This window comes from Equus przewalskii, chromosome 10, assembly GCF_037783145.1.
Source record: "Equus przewalskii isolate Varuska chromosome 10, EquPr2, whole genome shotgun sequence".
NCBI lineage: Eukaryota > Metazoa > Chordata > Mammalia > Perissodactyla > Equidae > Equus > Equus przewalskii.
The window spans coordinates 11,934,847-11,949,491 of NC_091840.1; the positions used below are offsets into that span (position 1 = coordinate 11,934,847).

Genomic DNA, 14,645 nt, shown 5'->3' on the forward strand with positions numbered 1-14,645 from the left:
CCCAGAGGGAAGAAAGTCCAGACTTAGGAACTGATAATAATCTGGCATGGATATGGATGAAAAACAAGATACAGCCTGGGCTTGGTCCTACTTATGGTGAAAATAATGGTTGACACCATGGCTAACCTTCAATGATGTGCTCAAGAATTTATTCTCCAGGCTGTAGGAAGCCACGGGCACTCATGGTTCAGAAAAGAAATATTATCAGAGGTACAGTTTTAGGAAGAATATTCTGAAAGCTATAAAAGTGATGGTTTCTAATACAGAGAAATTAGAAATGCAAAAACTTTTAGGACGTCATTGCAATGATTTAGAAGAGAAGTCTGAGAGTTTGAGGTGTGCCGATAACTTACACTTATCCCTGAATTTTGTGTTTTAGTACTTCTCCTTAAGCCACTCCAGATTGTTAAATGCTTATATTTATCAATTGGTAAAGTTAACAAAAGTATACTTTTGTTGCTGCTTTTATTTTATTCCTATTAGATATCAATTTCAATTTTTCCCTATGATTATTGCATATCTATTATTCTGAATTTTACCTCCAAAAGCAATTTACACCACCTTTTTTCTTTCCTTTAATTAAAATATTCTATATATCAGATCCTAGATTTATCCAGTAATGTCTCATTCCTGATACTCCAGGTCAAAGGAATTTGGCTAAGTCACTAAAAGAAAATGTCAATGGAGATATGCTGATTTCAACTTGGTTTTGAGTTGGAGTTGGAATTAGGAAAATATCCAAGATGAACTTTTTCAATTTGGAACACATATTGAAATGTGGAGTGGTTAACATATATATTTGTATTTTCCTCAGATCACCGTCTTCTCTGTGGCTGGATTACTGTTGGATAACTATGGACATGTTGCACTGTATAGCATCACCTTTTTAATACCACAAGCCACATTAATCGGCTGTGTGTTCTTATCTTTTCACGTAAGTGATGCCACCATCTGTCCCAGTGTCCTGGACCTCATGACCAATTGTGAAAGCTTTACTTAGGGCTGGGGATCTACAACATGCTGAATATGCATGACATCTGAAGATTTCTACTTCATGGATTCCAACTGAAATTCTCCCAGATGGGACAATGTGTTCCAGCTGAACTGTAATAGAGAACTTGGCCCCGATTAATATGTGGGAAGGAAGGGTCATGGGTAGTGAGAAATAGAGCAGCCTTTAACTCTTTCTAGGCCTTACTCCGTCCTGGGCATGCTCAACTTTAGAAGGAGGGAAATGCAATGTCCCTAATCTTTGGGATTTCAAGGTTCTAGAGAAGCACTCAGTATGAATAAAATCCCTTTTTTCTAGCTGCCTGATACCTATACTTCCGCAAAAGGAAGGATGGTACAGTCCATGAGTGAAGAGGTATCTTTGGGGAAGGGAAAGAAAGAAGGGGCCTAATGAAAGGGCCACGGGGCACAGGAAGGTGTGTGAAGCTCTGTGTGATAAGGACAAACTCTGCCCCTCTCTCACTATTTGGGGAAGCTAGCACAGATCCCCAAGATTCTCTTACCAGATGAGGAATAATTGCTAAATTCTATTGCTTCAAATAAAAGCACAGTGACTCATAGACCTTGGGAGGAAGGCAGCCCGTCATATACATTTTGGTATAGACACTTACCTGGTTTGTTAATGCCCTCGAGTTCCCTGTGTACAGCAGAGCTGAGGTCAGCTCCGTCTTTTTGCAGCCATCCTTTCAGCTTCTGGTGCTATATCAGACAATATTCCAGTGCTCTTCACAGGGTTTTCATGGCCAATTTTTTCAGAAGTGGGTGGCCAGGTCCTTCTTCCTACTCTGTCTTAGTCTGGAACCTCTGATGAAGCCTGTCCACCATGGGTGACCCTGCTAGTATTTGAAATACCGATGGCATAGCTTTCAGCTTCACAGAAACACATAGCTGCCAGGTGACAGATGGGTGATGTGGTTCCCTGCCCAGGAATCGAACCCAGGCCATAGAAGTGAGAGTGCCAAATCTTAATCACTGGACCACCAGGGCTGGCTACTGACCTGATACTCATGAAATTGGTGAAATGGGCAGATATGTTGGCAAGGCTGTTCAATGGCCCAATTCGCATTCATATGGATAAAAATTCACAAAGCAAAAAACTTCCTATTTAACCATTGTCTTTCCTTTTGCAGCTTTTTGTGCTTTCTTTCTTTAGTGAAGAACCAAGAGGTGTAGAGCCCTTTCTGGTATTCCTAATTGTAAGAATGTACTCTTCTTTAAAAATTATTGTGTTTTTGCTGTACTAAACCATTTTAATTCCTGTACACACGGTGAAACTTTTTATTAAGGCAGATCTATAGATATCTGTAGCCCATGCAAATAAAATATTTATAAAATATGGAAGAAATCATTTTATAAATATCTACTGACCAGATAATATGATTCCCCAATTTTAAGAACACTGTACAACTATTAAAGGAAATGACATAAAGTAATGGTATCACATAATCATATTTGTTGCCAATGTTGCTATAAACAAGATTGAAATGAATTTGATAGTTTCATAATTTGACAAATAGATGATTAGAACTTTGTAATGATTTTGCCGAATGTATCTTTTGTAGAAGTCCAATTATTCCTAATTCACTTCTGATGTCAAAAAATTTTCTTTCAGTGTTTCTAAGTGTGCATCTCTTTCTTTATTCCTAGCCTTTCCTTCATTTTATCATCTTTCTTCTCATTCTTCGATGCCTGGAATGGAAGTTTGGAAAGAAAACAATGAGAGAGGATCCCTTCTTTAGGTTGGGAGAAATCAAATTGGATTCTTTTATTTCAGGGATCAATATTTTAAAATATTTTTTCATGCGTAAACAAATCATTGACAAAGAGGTGCCACATGCTAGGATAGACTAGGGTAGGAACCACGTGCCAATATAAATAATAGACATCTACATACCTAAATCAAAGAAGTTTGTAACCTACTGGACGAAACAGACATGAAATATTGAATACTGCACTGGAACACTGGCTAGTTCAGTTTAAATAGCAGTTTGAATAGATTGGCAGTTGAAGGCATGCTGATGATCCCGGAAGGGAGACTAGAATGATCAATAAACCAAGGACAGCAATAACTGTGCTCTTTTCCTGTGGTAGAGGGAAGCCTAACTGATGGATCATAGACTGTTCAGTTATTAATGGGACTTTTTTTGCACCGTGCAAGGACACAACCATAAGAATCGTATTCCCTCTGTGTCTCTCACACTACATCAGTTTCATCCTTAACTGTTACAAATAGTTGGATGGGAGACTTCCAAGATGAAAGCAGACCTTTAAGAAATTTTCTAAGATTGAGAGAAGAGAGAATAGAATGAGATATATTCCAGGTCTGAAGCACCAGACTTAGAAAGGAAGAGAAAGAGTGAATCTGACACGCTCCAAAGAAATGCCCAGGCTTAATAAGAAATCAAGCTTCTAACTTGTATTTTCTGAAACCATCCTGATTTCAAATATTCTGGCCTCTTCTCTCCATGTTGGTGTCAAAGCTAGGGTTCCCAGAAAAATTACTTTGTTAAGCTATGATATAAAAATTCTTTGTCAGATAACAGATACTAAGTTATCCGTTGATATCGACCAAACTAATTTTTCTATAGATAAGTAGAATGAAAGATGTGTAAGAAGCAATGGTCACTAAATATAGTAGTATCCTTGACAGGAGCAAGGAGGTTGGGAAAGGAGGAGATGGGAGATGATGATAATTTATTAGTTCCCCAATCTATTCAAGTATAAGATTCAAAGAACGCAGTATTTTTGATTCAGGAATGAAAACCCAAAACCAATTATTAATGGATGGTTTTGACTCTAGAATTTCTCCAAGAAGTAGCAAAGTGCATCAAAATCCAGAAGAGCCAGAAGGGGAGGATGAAGATGTTCAGATGGAAAGAGAGAGAACAGCAAATGCTTTGACTTCCACAAACTTTGACGAGGTAAAACACAAAGTAGTTATTTCATTAAACACCACAAATATTTGTCAGTTAAAGTGGCTGGTCTACAAGTCTAATTCTCAAATGATTTTGAGTTTCTTTAATCCAAACACATGAGGATCACTACTTTATTTCAGTAGATAGTCATCATTTTTCACATCTAAATGAGCAGATTAAAAGTCATGTTAACTCACTTTGTCTTTCTTAAGCAAAAAAAAAAAAAAAGTGGAGTGCAATTGAAATTGCAAAAGCCAGGAAAGAACTTGTGAATTTTAGAAACAGCACTGCTTCTTGGAGAAAGTGTACTCTACAAAATTCAGGGCAAAGGCCCGGCCACAGCAGGCAGTTGTGACCTTTGAGGATGATTCAGTGATGCTCTGAGTCTCCATGCTCCTGTTCTGAAAGACAGTCAGGCTGCATAAAATAATGTGCTCCTGAACAACTGCCTTTGTAGGAGAGGAAAATGACGGTCTCTTCTGTCCAAAAATAAGCACCAGGATGGGAGAAAGGCCAATAAGCCTGTCACTTGGTAGAAGGTCTTCTTTGATGCATGGCTTGTGCCGTGAGGGGCCAACCCAGAGGGAGGATACAGCTTTTTCAAAATTAAGGAAGAGAATTAAGGTCTGACACGATTTACTTGTCATTTGCAGAAACCAGTCATTCTTGCCAGCTGTCTACGTAAGGAGTATGCAGGGAAGAGGAAACGCTGCTTTTCCAAGAGCAAGAAGAAAATAGCCACAAAAAATGTCTCTTTCTGTGTTAGAAAAGGTTGGACACCATGGCTCTTCCACTGTTGGCTCAGGGCCTCCTCAGAGCTTTATGGGTCTTGACAAGAACCATACAGCTCTGAACACCACCTCTTGGTTCACACACAGACTCATCAGCAGGGTGACCTTGACAGCTTCTTTTACATGTCTCATTTATAAATGAAATTAATTAACTCTCCCCATGGATAGGGACATAGTCACATCTACATGGGAACTATAAGAGCTCTATTAAAATGCACCATTGAAACCACAACATTTCTATTCAATGAACACGACTGATTTCCTAATGTTCATTATTTTTCACAAGGGGGCTAACTGGGGATGTGCCAGCACATTCTGAAGGCTTGAGCAACAGATGTTAGATGACCTTACTTTGTGTCATCATGGCACAGTGCTTAGGATCACAGGAGACAGAGTCTGACACACTTGGCTTCCAAGAGTGACTTTTCCACTTCTCAGCTGTGTGACCTTGGGTGACTAACCTCATCCCTGAGAGCTTCTGTCCCCAAATATGTAGGAAGGGATTATGATAACCACCTCTTAGGAGCAGGGCGGAGAGCGGTGTGCAGTTGTGACAATTAAATGAGATGCTATATATACAACACATGGCACAACACTTATCACACAGGGAGACTTCAGACTATGTTTTGTTCTTAATTTTACTATTAAAATCAATTAATATTAAGTGTAACCATTTTCTTCCAGGTGAGGTTTTAGGATTATTAGGACACAATGGAGCTGGTAAAAGTACGTCCATTAAAGTGATAACTGGAGACACAAAACCAACCGCCGGACAGGTAGGTGAATTATGAGGAAAATTCATTATCTAGTAGCACTCAAATTTATAAGATGTTAAAAGTTTGTAAACAGCAAAATGCCATTTAATTATTGGGTGATTGAAGTGATTAATGCAATAGAATAATCCATTCTCAAATTATCACACTAATAGACACAAAAATTAATCACTGGAAGGGAATAGTTATTCATGCCTTCAAAGGCATTTAGAGGGTATGTCCAGTATCAGATCAGAAATCAATCATACAAATCTTCTTTATAGTACCATAAAATATATGGATTTGCACTTTCAATGAATATTGTCTTCCCAGTATGTAATGCTTTAATCTTGAATAAAAATGTTTTTTAAATAAAACTTTATTAAGCAATTATATTCATTGTCCTTTACAAAGTACTTAGGTACTGGAACATAGGGATATGAAGTCAACTGGAATTGTCTATGCAATTCAACCATATAAGGAGGCCAGACAAAGAGTAAAAGACCTCAGATGAGGTATAGAGAAAATATTATTTTCCCAAATTCTGTGGCAGAAAAAAGAAAACCTTAAGAACTCCTTTGGAAAGTATGTCCAGGGGAAGTGGAGAACAGAATATAAGGCAGAGGTCTGTGGAACTACACCATGAGAAGGGGGTTGGTGGTCAAGCCCAGAAGGGAAAAGACCACCAGGAACATGATCCACACATATCCCACTAACGAGGGAGGAGAAAACAGATATTCACAGTCCCTCTGAAGCCAAGGTGAGAGCAGGTGTTCATGAAGCGGGCCTCTTAGTGATGTTGGTGGCTCAGCCGACCCTAACCGGACCTCTTAGTTCAGTTGAGACCACCCTCCATTTCAATCACCACCCAGACCCTTAATCAATATTTTGTTCCTCATTAAACATAGGCAAAACGGAGTTAACTGTTTATTGATATATTAGAATGAAATATTTGAAAAAGTAAGATCTGAATTATAAAACCAACTATTGGGGTGTCATGAAATCACCTTTAATCAGATCAGCCAGTGTGATCTCTATAAATGATGTCATTGTCCCACTTAAATACTTTCAACGACTTCTCACAGCACTATGGCTGGAAGGAAACCTCTCCCATTTGTCCTGCAGGCAGCTGCAGGAGCTGATTTCCATGTCCCTTCTGCCACACGTCGGTCCTTCTCCTTCTCTCTCCTCCAAGCCCCCTGCCTTTGCCTCAAGTCTAGGGACACGTCCAGCTTCATCCTCCACCCGGCTCTACTCAGGCTCTTTGCTCCGCCCCACATTCCTTTCCTCCGGGCTCCTCCACTGCAGGTGCCTTCCGGCTCTCCTGCTGAAGGGACTCCTCCACAGACAGGCTTCTGTAATCACCCTACCTAAAGTCACTTCCCCTGCTATTCTCCACCCCAGCCTCCTAAATACTTCCATTACAGTCCCGCTTACCATCTGTGTTCTATTTACCCGTTTCTCTCCGTGTGTATTGCCTGATCGCTTAGTAGAATGAAAACTCCAAGTAACAGGTGTGCTGGCTCTCCCGTTCCTCACTGTATCCACAGCAGGCAGCAGAGCGCTCGGTACACAGGCGCTTCTCAGAACACGTTTGATCAGTGAGTGCAGTTAAGTAGTGAGTAATTAACGTACTTCTTTCTGACAGAGATGGAAAAATTGGGTATAAACTATTGGCCGTGATGGCAAGACATCACCTTTGTGAGATGTTGGATTTTTCAGCTTAGGTTAGGTTGTGTACACACTTGTTTTCAGGTATTTACTCTCTGACAACCTTTTCCAATGCAAAATGATTGCAGATTATTAAACTCTATTAGGGCCTGGAGATTCTCTAGTTTTGCTAGGTTTGCAGGAAGAAAGAGGTCATTGAAACATGCAGGGGCTGAAATAAGCGCGCAGGATCTGAGTGTGACTTTCCTCTGCAGGTGCTACTGAAAGGGAGCAGCGGAGGGGACGCCCTCGGGTTCCTGGGGTACTGTCCTCAGGAGAACGCGCTGTGGCCCAACCTGACGGTGAAGGAGCATCTGGAGGTGTTCGCCGCCGTGAAAGGCCTGAGGAGACGGGACGCCGCAGTCGCCATCACAGGGTGCGGGAGCCACACTTCTTCTCTACCTGAGGGGCCGGGAGACCAATGGGGTGACGACCTTCACGGGAAACTCAGGACCAGAGACTCTGAACGCTGACCCAGACCACATGGGGTAGATTTGCAACTAGAAACTGGTTTCCTTGATTTCAAAGTGTTAGGGGTTTTTTCTCATATTAAATATGGAAGGAAAAAAATATATTCATTGGTAAAATTTATCAAAAACCCTAAAATTTGAGTATAAACTATCATAGGACTCCTATTTGGACATCATGGAATGTGCTTATATTCTTTTAAAAGGAAAAACTATCTTTTCGAGGGCATCAGACCAGTCGTTTTTAAGCTGGCCCAGCGTCTGAGTTCAGAACCGCATTTCTGAACTCTGCTCCGCTTTCTTGTCCTGAGTGGCCCCGTCTCCCGTCGACTTTCCTCGTTGTCAAGAAGCCTGTAACGCTCCATTGGTTTTTCAGGTTGGTGGACGCGCTCAAGCTGCAGGACCAGCTGAAGCTTCCGGCGAAGGCCCTATCGGAGGGAATAAAGAGGAAGGTAGGGGCAGGGCTCAGTGTTACTCTGCGCACCCCGCGATGGGTGCCACATGCGCTGTTCCTCTCGTTCCAGCTGTGCTTTGCGCTGAGCATCCTGGGAAACCCCTCGGTGGTGCTTCTGGACGAGCCGTCCACGGGGATGGACCCCGAGGGGCAGCAGCAAATGTGGTGAGGGGCCCTACCCCGTCAGGGCCTGTATGGACACTTCGTGGGAAAACTGAATTGTTTTACTCTTGTAAAAGTTGTCGGTTACACTGCTTCTTCATGTGGGGAAAAAAAATCTCAGCATCATAAGTAAAACCAATATTTGGGGGAAAAATATCTTTCCCTGGTAATATTTCCTAAGCATTTCTCATTACAGGAAAAAGAATCATTATCAGGGCCCAAATGTACTCACTCTGAGTATCGTAATTGCTCAAATGATCCTTTAGGTAGCTCTGTGTATGTCTGTATCACAATCAGGTAGCATCCAACACTGCATGTGAGAAGGGTAATTCTCATGAGGTTGTAAAGGTGGGGGCAGGGAGAGGTATCTGGATGTTGCCATGTATGTTTATTGTTTATTTTCTTCCTATTAGGTTATAACAACTCTGTTGTTGAAGTCTGTGTCATTCTGTTCCCCTTTGCACAGTCTTTTTACAAACATCTCTTGCTCAGCATTTGTCTTTCAACACATCCTCGTAGTATATACAATCTTGCTTCACATAGCGACATTTTGGCCAATTACAGACCATGTATACAATGGTGGTTCTATAAGATTAGTACCATATAGCCTAGGTGTGTAGTAGGTTACATCACCTACATTTGTGTAAGTACACTCTATGATATTTGTACGAGGATGAAATTGCTTCTCAGAACGTATCCCGGTCATTAAGCAGTGCATGACTACCTTGTGCTCTGTAAATGCCCCTCTTCCAATGCCTGCCTCCAGTTTAACAGCTCTCACCTGGCTTGCCCTTCCTCATCCACTTGCCCTCTTGAGTTCTCCCTTGCTTAATCTCTTTTTGCTAATTGTTCACATTTATGCTGGTTAAAAATTATTTTCTCTATCCATTTCTGATTAATTAGAAGACTTCCTAAATTGCCAATATTCTCTTGACAATTTAGGCAGGCGATCCGGGCCACCTTTAGAAACACGGAGAGGGGTGCCCTCTTGACCACCCATTACATGGCAGAGGCTGAGGCCGTGTGTGACCGCGTGGCCATCATGGTGTCTGGAAGGCTGAGGTGGGTGCTCGTCCAAGTTCACACTTGACCACCAGGTGCACAGCTGGAAGAGTTTGTCTGTGGACAGAGAGATTACTATGCAGCTGGAGCTACAGCAGCTGGGGCTCACAGGGAGACCCTTGAGACAAAGCTAGCAGCAAATCAAGTCTCAAGCATTGCATTCTGTGTCTTTTTCTCTCTTGTGTTATGACCTCATCCCCTTCTTATCCCCAGATGTATCGGTTCCATCCAACACCTGAAAAGCAAATTTGGCAAGGATTACCTACTGGAGATGAAGGTGAAGACCCCCGAGCAAGGGGAGACCCTCCATAGCGAAATTCTGAGGCTCTTCCCCCAGGCGGCTCGGCAGGAAAGGTGAAGATGGTTGCTGGTTTTGATCTGATACCAAATGTCAGCTTTTCCCTGTCAGTTTCATTGATTTGCAGCCATTCGAGTCCACATTTAGCCCAAAAGGAAACCTAAAAGAAAGAAATGGCTTGTTGGATACTGCAGGAAGTAAACTAGGGAAGAGAGAGCTGATGTAAAAGCTGATGTAGCATAGTTGTGGTCCTACTATGTGCCAGGTACTGTCTTGGTCTCGTGTTATCGTATTTTATGCTCACCAAGACTTTCCAAAGTAGATACTGTTATTCCAGAAAAATGAGACGGCTTCAGAAAAGCATTGTGGGAGTCTGGCTTTTATTCCTTAATAAATGGAATTTATTATTATCTTTAAGAATAGGAAATTGATAGCGGGCAGGTTAGATCACATGATGGAGCTAACAAGTGCAGAACTAGGATGTAAATCTGATTGTTTTATTTTAAATCTATTGATATTTCCACTTTTAATATAGAGTCTGGCAACAACACATTTCTCATGAAATTAATACAGTAAGAATCAAAGATTAACTTTTAGGATCATTTTTCATACCTAGAATTTACTGCAGAAGGCAGATGATTTAGGAGTTAGGGGAGAAACAGATAGTAAAGAGAAATAAGTCTTAATGACAGGTTGGGAAATATATTTCTACAGTAGCATGTAAGCATCAATGCTGTACTGTATGTAACTCAATGTGCAGCCCATGACTGAATAGGAATATGTCACAAAGGCACAGGCAATGAGCAAACTGGAGGAGGAGGACGGCGCCAGAAATGTATGAAATAGTATCTAATGAAATGAAATCTAAATTTTCCTGATTGTAAAATGATGGAAAGACAAACATTTATCTGAGAAACAAATTATCTTTAAAAATTACGTTGCTGAACATTATTTGGTGCTGAATTCCTGGAGATTTCTGGTCTCCTCCTCAGAGACTCAATTATATTATCCTATATTAGGAAAGCAGGTTGAGTAGGATGGGGAAAAGTGGGAGAGGTATGAATTCTCTGGAGGAAAGAGGTAGATTTCCACCCGAGTTGGGAAACTAAGAACCTTTATGGTGTCCATGCCTGGTTGGAGGAGGACGTCGAGGAGCAAGTGTTCAGCTTAGAAAATAAGGTGGAAGGTGACTTTGGCAAATCTCAAAATTTCCTCTGCAATGCACCTGCTCATCTCCATCCAAGGAGCTGAGGACGCTGAAATGCCTGAGTCTTACTCTCCGGTCCCTCAGTTCTCCTGGTAAACGTCCTCTTTTTTATTCTGGATTCAGCCTAGGTGGCTCACCTACACCAAACCGACTCTTATTTACAGAAATAAGGACTAGAAAGATGTTTGCCGTCAGTTCACATTAGCTGCAGGTGACATCAGCCTTACTCTCCCCTGCTGTCCTCCCAGGTACTCGTCTCTGATGGTCTATAAGTTGCCAGTGGAAGACGTACGACCTTTGGCCCAAGCTTTCCTCAAATTAGAGAGGGGTAAGAGCCATAAGCTTTGAAATAAGATCCTGGAAAGCAGATAATTCCAAATCATCAAACAATCCATCCACATGGAGAAAATGCAATGTGACACAGTGTGTTAAATTTGAAAGTCAAAGTCCCAAATTGAATTTTAGGAGCACAAAATCAAGGAGATGGAGGGATTCTGGAGTGGAGGGGAGTGATTTTGAACTTTGCTTTGTGAAGTTGTTCCATGTATTTGTGTGTATATATAATTATATTGGTACAACCTGAGTCAAAATTCAGTTATATATGCAATTAAGGAGAATACTTTCTTTTGGAACATTAATGCATACATATTTAAAATTAAATTTCATGTGGACTTGCATATCATTTTATTGCCTTAGGCTGTAGATTAAGAAACTGACCTCTTGTCTGGTCATTAAAACCATCTTCTTGGGTCTGCTGACTTTAAAACTGGCCACCCTGCCTCTGCCCTCACCTGGCTCATGTTTTCCTGCCATCCGAGCCCGTTCACTCTGCTACTCTGGACTGCGCTGGCCAGGACTGCCTCTCTATACTCTCTTCATTGCCACTGCTCAGGATAGCTTCACTTGCTTGTCACCTTCCTTGAGGAAGAGATTCAAGTCTCCCGGTTCCAGAAGACTCTTCTTACTCCTGTTCTGAGTGTCCCTGGTCACAGCGACATGCCTTCTTTCCATTCTCTGAGCTGAGCACCTCAGCGTTCTAGGCCATTGAGCCATGTGGTCACTCACAGCACTCCCTGGATTGGCACTGTGGCCAGTACTGGCCTGGAACTGTTAGTGGCCTATTTCCAGTCTGCTAGGCTCCTATCAGGGCTCTAACTACACTTCCCAGTCTATTTTGGTCGAGGACAAGGGCTTTCAACCCAATTTGGAGCAAGCTGCAATGGTTTCTGGAAAGAGCCCGGTGAGGCTGTCTGCTCCCTAGAAAACCACAGATGTCTTTCCCTATAATCTTCAGATGCGGCCCTTTCCAAAATGAGTCTTCCTGCCACCTCTTCCTGTGCTGAGTGGGCAAAAACACTGACTCACCTGCAGGGAAGGGAGCCTTCTCAGCACCGTTCCCTCCCTTAAATAGAGAGCTCAAAACTTGTGTAGCATCCAAGCGAAACACAAGCATCTTTCTCCCCAAACCTAGGTGAATGCATTGGTGTATTTTAACTGAATGCTGTACTCAAACCATGAAGGATTATTCTCTTAACCTATTTATTTAAGATTTTTTAAAGAATTGTTATTTGTACTGTATGCTGACTTCTAAGATCATCTGGATATAAAAGTATATGAAGCCCTAATGTACATCCATCCTTACACAGTTAAACAGAGCTTCCACCTGGAGGACTACAGCCTCTCGCAGTCCACTCTGGAGCAGGTGGGTCAGTTTTAGTGATTTATATTATCCATGGACCATAAGTGTATAATATGTGCACATGCTTTGCAGTTGCTTGGAATTACAGGAGGCAGTGTGACATCCTCTCTTTTGATTTCTTGCCCCCTTTCAGGTTTTCCTGGAGCTGTCCAAGGACCAGGAGCTGGAGGACTTTGATGAGCAACTTCCCCGCTCAGTGAAGTGGAAGCTCCTCATGCAGGAAGAGGCTTAAGGCTCGAAATACCCTATGTTTCCATTCAAGCTTGTGGTTGTTTTTTAAGACATTTATTTTTATAGCATCAATGTTGTATTTTTAGGAACTATATTGTAAATACTGACATGGTTCTTCATGTGGTGGAGAGAAGGAGCGAGTCTTGGGCAAATGCAGTGACAGCATGGACAGAGACACTTGGCTGAGTCCATCTCTTGGTCGCAACTTCCATATCTCTGGACGTCACCCTGATTCCATTTTTCTGTAAAATGGAGAATAAATAAATTTACTTTTATAAGATTGTTTCATTTTCTGAGTATGACAAACAAATTTTGTTTAATTTTTTTTATCAAAACCTTAAAATATTTTTTCTAACCCAGACTAAGAAGTCTATATATTTACTCTTCTGCAAATCTCATACTTTGTAAAGCTGATATTTTAACAAGAATTTAAGTGACCATGTCCAAAAATATTATACTCTTTGAAATAGTATTTTCTTATGGCTAAAAACATTAAAACATCATTGGCCATAATATCTGATATTAATGTATTTGATAACATATCCACTGGTAACATTATCAATAATACAGACATAGTCTGGAAAACTAAAAACTTGCTATTAGAAATTTATTGTACTATTTTTATTTCTGTAAACCAACAGAGTCCCATTTTCATTGTATTTAAATCTAGGCTTTAGAGATGCCTGTACTGTAACTGATCTTTTGTGGATATTTGCCACTTAGTCTCAGAAAGTTGACAATGTGGTAACAGGTCAAATGACCAAGTTGGTGGAAAATGCACAATAAATCTCATATGTGTACTTTTGAAATATGCTTTCTATTTCATTTGTCTTTTTCTTGACTCAGGCTCCTATTTCAAATTCATTGAAATCTAATTGAAAATAATTTCTAAGATAAGAGCTAGTTTGCTGCTTTAATCAATGTGCTACCAAAATGTAAAGGAAGAAAGCATCACACTGTGACTAAGGAAGTAAACAGTGGTGGCAAGCAGAGATATCTCCTAGAACAATCTTCTAAAAATACCAGTTGTGATTATCATGTATAAAATGTAATCAAACAAGATTTTCTGAGTTCTGGAGACGCTTCTCTGAGCTTTCCCTGCTAGTTCTTTGTATACCCTTTTTTCCCTTGTGGAATCCCTGACCCTCCCAGCCTTGGGAAAATTCTTAACATCTCAGAAAATTCTGCTCTGGAGAGCACTCTTCCCCGACTCCCTTCCAAACCCAGGATCTTGCGAGATCTCTTTATTCATCTTGCGTGGGAACAAAAAGATAATTGAAACTCGGGTCCTACCTTCAGTCAATGCTGCTGTATGGCACAGTGATTTAGAGCTTGCTCTAAATTCAATCTTGGATCTACCATTTACTATCGAAGCAGACTTGTTTCCTCATCTATAAAATGGGGTTACCATGACAACCAAAAGTGACAAAAAGCACCAAACTGTTGCCTGGCTGTTGCCAGTACCCAGTGACTCCAAGAAGCTTTCCCATACCCTGGACAGCTCCCTTCTTATTCATATCCCCTCACTTCTCAAGGACACGTCAAAACATACCTGTTTTCACCTCATTTCCTAAGGGTCAGCTGAGACGTCTGTAAATAATACACTGAACAGACTTATTTTAATTAAGGACTTCACATTGTAACCCAAAGAAATAATACAAACTAGCTCAGTTTTTTCATTTGAAGTGATTTGGCAGGTCAATGGGAGAGATAACCTGGGCAAGCATAATTTTAGCACCCAAGTGGCTTTTTACTAAGCCTATGGATTGGACCAGTTTGATATCACAGACAACAAGGTCTTTGGAAAAATGAAACTGACAACTGAGTCAAACTTGAGCTTAAGTTTTGTATCTGCTCTTTTGCTAGGAAAACCTGCCCAACTCTTC

The 14,645-nt window shown here is 41.0% G+C and overlaps 1 protein-coding gene across 5 annotated transcripts in view; it reads left to right on the forward strand.

Annotated features, from left to right (window-relative positions):
• Positions 1 to 13,568, forward strand: part of LOC103541338 (ABC-type organic anion transporter ABCA8) — a 67,393-nt gene extending 53,825 nt beyond the window's left edge. For 2 of the 5 annotated variants that reach the window (XM_008508105.2, XM_070561525.1), the window contains exons 26-39: positions 815 to 934; positions 2,142 to 2,207; positions 2,659 to 2,750; positions 3,812 to 3,932; positions 4,580 to 4,697; positions 5,402 to 5,493; positions 7,395 to 7,555; positions 8,023 to 8,098; positions 8,171 to 8,265; positions 9,205 to 9,324; positions 9,538 to 9,678; positions 11,078 to 11,157; positions 12,476 to 12,531; positions 12,662 to 13,568. In XM_008508105.2, the coding sequence (XP_008506327.1) occupies positions 815 to 934; positions 2,142 to 2,207; positions 2,659 to 2,750; positions 3,812 to 3,932; positions 4,580 to 4,697; positions 5,402 to 5,493; positions 7,395 to 7,555; positions 8,023 to 8,098; positions 8,171 to 8,265; positions 9,205 to 9,324; positions 9,538 to 9,678; positions 11,078 to 11,157; positions 12,476 to 12,531; positions 12,662 to 12,760 (1,437 nt within the window). In that variant the 3' untranslated portion in view covers positions 12,761 to 13,568. The remainder of the gene's footprint in view (positions 1 to 814; positions 935 to 2,141; positions 2,208 to 2,658; positions 2,751 to 3,811; positions 3,933 to 4,579; positions 4,698 to 5,401; positions 5,494 to 7,394; positions 7,556 to 8,022; positions 8,099 to 8,170; positions 8,266 to 9,204; positions 9,325 to 9,537; positions 9,679 to 11,077; positions 11,158 to 12,475; positions 12,532 to 12,661) is intronic. The other 3 variants (XR_011523281.1, XR_011523282.1, XR_011523283.1) reach the window with 3 other exon arrangements.
• Positions 13,569 to 14,645: the final 1,077 nt, after the last annotated feature.